The sequence below is a fragment of the Lolium rigidum genome, chromosome 7 (assembly GCF_022539505.1).
Source record: "Lolium rigidum isolate FL_2022 chromosome 7, APGP_CSIRO_Lrig_0.1, whole genome shotgun sequence".
NCBI lineage: Eukaryota > Viridiplantae > Streptophyta > Magnoliopsida > Poales > Poaceae > Lolium > Lolium rigidum.
Window position 1 is genome coordinate 253,666,218 of NC_061514.1, and position 6,123 is coordinate 253,672,340.

The 6,123-nt window shown below is 47.5% G+C and overlaps 1 protein-coding gene across 1 annotated transcript; it reads left to right on the forward strand.

Moving 5' to 3' along the window:
* Positions 1-1,038: 1,038 nt before the first annotated feature.
* Positions 1,039-4,414, forward strand: LOC124669561 (putative cysteine-rich receptor-like protein kinase 20). Its single transcript, XM_047206155.1, has 7 exons — positions 1,039-2,133; positions 2,232-2,342; positions 2,430-2,617; positions 2,706-2,916; positions 3,024-3,261; positions 3,396-3,549; positions 3,857-4,414. Exons 1-7 carry the CDS (start codon positions 1,311-1,313, stop codon positions 4,208-4,210), a joined length of 2,079 nt encoding a protein of 692 aa, XP_047062111.1. The 5' UTR covers positions 1,039-1,310; the 3' UTR covers positions 4,211-4,414.
* The last annotated feature ends 1,709 nt before the right edge of the window (positions 4,415-6,123 follow it).

The following is a 6,123-nucleotide window of genomic DNA, read 5'->3' on the forward strand; positions in this document are numbered from 1 at the left end:
GCACATCCTACCACCCGCAAGCAGATGGCAAAGCGAACGCGTCAATAAGTGCGTGGAGCAGGCACTGCATATTTCAGCACAATCTTCGCCACTGGTGCAATTGTTTGTCCATGGCACAATTGTGGCATAATTCGAGCTTTCACACTGCCCTGGGCTGCTCTCTCTTCAAGGATTTCTAACCTGCAAAACAAAAATTTCTGCGCAATGCCAAACCTGACAGTTGCATCAGATTCACCTATTGCTATCACTGGTCTGGAGTATCAGGCATAGACTGAATGGTTGTGCCTGCAGTTTGTTCTTGCTGAGCATCGCATGAAGTCTTACCAGTATTTCGCCCTTAAACCATTCTGGAATGTATGGGCATTGTTGCTTACAGACTCGAGCTGTCAGAGTGAGCCCAGGTGCATCCAGTCTTCCATGACTCCCAGTTGAAACCTTTTGGTGCCAACTAAGTTGCATGGCTCTGTGAGAGATCTGTCTGTGGATACCCTAGTACTGTTCTCTTGGGAAAATCTTGAGAACATGGGATATTCAGTATTTGATAATGTTGTTTTGGTGGCAACAGGCAGCTGAAATTGGTTTATGAGAACTGAAAGGATTGGTCAAAGGCCAGGGATGACAGACATCGGTTTATCTCTTTTCAAGGGGAGTTCATTGATTTTCTCCTAACAGGTAGAAATAAGCTACTAGTACGTTTTGAAAACAGCCAGCCAGCCGTAATAGCCTCAAAGTCATCTGTGAAAAGTATTCTGGTGGATATAATTAGTGTGATGGGTCCATCCGAGCCGTCATTGGACATTTGGACAGTAACATCTCAATTGTATATATTGGGAAGATCAGCCACCATCAAGAGTGATTGCCGTTGAGAAGGAGACCGTGAGATGGTGAGAAAAAGATATGGCTTTCAGTTCAGCATGGTTGTTCCAGGTTGCTGTGGTCGTTTTTGGTATTCACACGTGCAGGTTTAAAACAACTTCTTGGCTTGTATGTAACTCTTCTCTGCTTTTTCAGATTGTCTGTGTGGTCAAAATTCTTGTGTTCTGACCAGTATTGCTTTTGTGGTAGCACTGACGGCGAGAAGCTTCCTTTGCTGGCAATGCACTAGTCGCCTGTCAACATAGCAATTTGACTAAGCGAATACCCCCTCGGCAGAAAGGAAGAACGGTACAGCAAAGGTGAGAGAAGAAATGTCAGCAACCAGCCACCATCTCGTAGCCTTTGACTTTCCTAAAGTATTTACATTTTAGAACTGGAACGGCAACCATGGAGAAGCGCCAACCTTCTCTTGTTTCCCACTGAAAGAATCCGACATGGTTGTTGTTCTGCCCTGCCTGCTCTTCCTCTTCCTAACCAGTCCGCTCGCCAGCGCGGCCGCCTACTCGGAGTACTCGTGCAATGGCACCACCGGCAACTACACGGCCAGCGACGCCTTCGGGGCTAACCTGGCGCGCCTCACCACGGCGCTGCCCATCGACGCCTCCATCTCTCCCTCGCTCTACGCATCGGCGGCCATCGGCGCCGCCCCGGACAGAGTCTTCGGCCTCGCTCTCTGCCGCGGTGACATCACGGAAGCCTCGACGTGCTCCAGCTGCCTCAACGACGCGATCCGGCAGCTCCGCGCGCTCTGCGGCGGCGACAGGGACGCCACGTTCTACCACGACCTCTGCACCCTCCGCTACTCCGGAGACGACTTCCTGGCGCGGCCTGACGACAACAACCCGGTGATCAACGCCATGGACATGAACGCCTCGACGTACGCGGCGTGGGACAGCCGGAACGCGACGTCCCGGAGCTTCTTCTTGTCGCTGGTGGGCACGCTGTTCGGCGAGATGTCCATGTACGGCGCGTTTAACTCCACGCAACGACGGTTCGCCAGCGCCGCCATGTACATCAACGCGCAGCTGCCCACGGTGTACGGCCTGGCGCAGTGCACGCCGGACCTCTCCCCGGGGCAGTGCTGGCACTGCTTCCAGGGTCTCCAGGAGCAGACCCGCCAGTGGTACGACGGCCGCGAGGGCGGACGCATCCTCGGCGTCCGCTGCAACATCCGGTATGAGGGCTACCAGTTCTATCATGGCATGACCGACGTCAGGATCGGCTTCGATGGCTCATCTTCAACGACAGGAAGCAATGGTAAGGGAGATTTTACAGTGTCGATACACTACTTAATTTGTTGAACTATTTCAGGTTTGTTAGTAATAAATACTGTATTTTCTTCTGCTATCGTGCAGGAAGCAAGCATAGGAAGACCTTAATAATCGTATTATGCGTTTCAATCACGGTGTTCTGTTCAATGTTGGTAGGCTGCCTTCTACTGATCAGAAGATTAAGAAAAGGAGGCGGTAAGACGGTGACAAACTACAAGAAAATTTTGTGTGATTTTGTCCACACCTTTCAGTCATCTAATCACCTGCAAATCTCCAATTCAGGAAAGACGAAATTAGAGCAAGGACATTCCAGGAGCAGCTCGAAAACAGAGGAGGCGCTGAAGCTCTGGAAGATCGAAGAGAGCAGCTCAGAGTTCACGCTGTATGACTTTCCCGAGCTTGCTGCTGCCACGGACAACTTCTCCGATGGCAACAAGCTCGGAAGAGGCGGATTCGGACCGGTTTACAAGGCAAGTACTGTGTAACACTAGCTGTTTACCGAAATGTGATTGAATGAAATGTTAATCTCTGCGTTTTTTTCCTTTTGTGATTTGTCAGGGCGTGTTGCCTGATGGAACCGAGGTTGCGGTGAAGCGGCTGGCGGCGCAGTCCGGGCAGGGGCTCGTTGAGTTCAAGAACGAGATCCAGCTCATCGCCAAGCTGCAGCACACGAACCTTGTCAAGCTCCTGGGTTGCTGCGTGCAGGAGGAAGAGAAGATGCTGGTGTACGAGTACATGCCCAACACAAGCCTAGACTTCTTCATCTTTGGTAACTTCCTAGTTCACTTGGTAAAAAGCAAGCTTTCGTAAAAGACTAGAGAAGTTTTGGCCTTCCGCTGAATCAAACTTGATTTTGTAAACCATATTGCAATGTAGACCAAGAGAGAGGGCCCTTGCTGAATTGGAGGAAACGGCGGCACATCATCGAAGGGATCGCGCAGGGGCTCCTGTACCTGCACAAGCACTCCCGGGTGCGCATCATTCACCGGGACATGAAGGCCAGCAACATATTGCTCGACAGAGATCTCAACCCCAAGATCTCGGACTTCGGCATGGCCAGGATCTTCGGCTCAAACATGACGGAGGCCAACACCAACAGGGTCGTCGGCACCTAGTAAGAGAAACTCTGGTCAAACACTTTACTTTTCTTTTATCAGACAAGCACCGGTCAGTTATCCTACTTCTGCCATAAAACTATGCAGCTTGTTGATTGACTAGTAATGCTGCACGCTTTGTGATGTGCTGCAGTGGTTATATGGCGCCTGAGTACGCTTCCGAGGGCATCTTCTCGGTGAAGTCTGACGTGTTCAGCTTCGGCGTGTTGCTGCTCGAGATAGTGAGCGGCAAAAGGAATAGCGGCCACGGCCAGCACTACGGGGACTTCGTCAATCTCCTCGGCCACGTAAGTTTCTGCTGAAACCTACCACTGACACAAGTTAGCAAGAACATGCCACACGCTTCAAAAAACATATACACATTTCTTAAGCTCTAGCTCTTCTAACTGCTAAATTAAATACGAAACGAGCGTCTTGTCCACTTCTCTCTTCTAGTTTTTGCATTACGTTAGCAAAGACACAACAATTAATGACAGGGACCGTGTATGCAGAACTTTATTACTTACATGCAAGAGACAACACTGACAGGGACTATATGCAGAACCTTATTAGTTAAGTAATGTGACGTGCGTTTTTGAACTGCGGGTTTGACAGGCATGGCAGCTGTGGAAGGAAGGGAGAGCATTCGAACTGGTCGACCCAACGCTGGCTGGCCGCAACGAGGTGACGAGCATCATGCGGTGCATCAAGGTTGCCCTGCTGTGCGTGCAGGACAACGCCAATGACCGGCCGACGATGACGGAAGCAACGGCGATGCTGGGGAACGACGGGGTGCTGCTGCCGGACCCCCGACGGCCGCCGCACTTTCACCTGAGGGTCACCAGCGACGACGAGGACGAGGATGGCGTGGGCGGGTCAGGGGTGCGGACACGGTCGTCAATGCACTTCACCGGCGGGTCGTGCAGCACAAACGATATGACCATCAGCACCATCGAAGAAGGGAGGTAGCAACGGCGTCGATCCTTAAACCCCAGTGGTTCTCTCCTTTTGGTGATCGATGTGGTTTTCAGACGATGTTAATGGCTCTGTGTGACATACTGACACGCATTGCTCGTGTCGTGGTGTTGATCGACCTTTTTTTTAGCGAGAAATCCGTAGACTGTTGATGTACAGATTATAGATAATTAATTGAGCCGGAAATTTTGGACTGCACGAGTACTTGCTAGGATAGTACGAAGAGTTATACAGGTGTATGTGTTTAATTGAACGAAAATGTGGAAAATGAAAAACCATATATGCAACGGAGTTGCGCCCAGGGTTGGCCGTTGGCAGTACGAAATGTCTAGTACGACGGTAGGTGTGGCATGCCAGCGACAATTCAAGCCGTGCAAATGCGGACCTGATGGTGTTGTCATGACTTTGGTATGTGGAAAAAAGTCAACGTTTACATAATTACATGTTGTAAACTACTACCTTCATTTTATAATATAGGATGTTTTGGCAACTAATTTAGTTTAAACTAATTTGCCAAAACGTTTTACATTAATTAATTAAGAAACTAAAAGGTAATAGTAGCTTGTGTCAACCATAGAGATGATTTTCGGTTGCTCGATGTGGAGCGTATTCTTCGGATCCCATTACCAAACCATGGTTAACCTGATTTTATTGCGTGGCATCCAAACAAAGCTGATTGTTTTCAAGTCAAATTCGCTTATTGTATGGAGTATCGGAGGAGAGCATATCAATCTCTGATGGTTCGGATAGATCATTTTCTCATGAGGGGTGGAAGAAAGCATGGCAAACTTCAGTGCCCCGGAAGTTTCACATCTTCAGGCCGGTGGCGAGCTCAACATGGCATTATTCCATGTTATTGCACTTTGTCAAACATACATATTGCTCACCTGTCGATGCAGAAAATTTGAGGCATATGCTGTTTTGCTGTCCGAGGGCTAAAGAAATTTAACAAGGCTTGGCCGCTTGTGTCTTGCTGATTGTGTGAGGACTGCACCCAGTTTATTCCGATCAGGGTCAATGGTTCTTGAGTTGCTATGCTCAAACAGATCTGGAGGTGTCACGTGTAATATCCAGAATAGTATAGCTACAATCATGATTGCTAGAATATATGGTGGTTGACTGGACAAATTAAGAACAAAGAACAGTTGCCAACCATGGATCGGACAGTACTTAATATCCTGGGCATTCTCGCCAATTGTGATAAATTGAAAGGCAATGTAAACGCAATACGTATTGGAGGATAGACAGAACCTGCTACGTAAAGGGGTTTATAAACAGAATGTGGATGCTGCTTTTGATCTAGATTCAGGGAAATGAGCTAATGGCGCTAAGCAATCACTAGTGTCTCTCTTCGTCTTCTCCCTGCCATCATCCTATATTATGATCCGTAGTGAGGCTATGGATGTTACTCCATCCACATATATCTACAAGCATAGCTAAGAATCTACTTATGATGACGACAAAGAATCAAGTGGTGAACATATGGCTATTCTACTAGGTCTTTATATATAGCATAATATAATATACTACTCCCTCTATCTCGAATTACCTGTCGCACATTTTTTTTCTATCTTTACTTGTCCTTCATTCACTATTATTATGGTTATATTTTAAGTTAGGTTTCTCTTTCTTTTAATTTTTTTTTGGTTCATTTATTCTACAAAAAGGTGTTACGGTTACAGTGGAGATAAGTTCCACGAGTGCTAATATTTATTCCACGCATACATGTGATTTTCTCTACAAGGGCAAAAGTTATGTTGCTCTTAGACTAAAATTATGTTCCACTAGTAGTCTTGTGATTTGTTCCTCATGTGTTTTAAACTTTGCTCGGCATATTTGAAATTTTCGTTCCTCTTGTACTCGAGATTTTTTCCACATGCTCTAAAATTATGGTCCAATTTATTTCC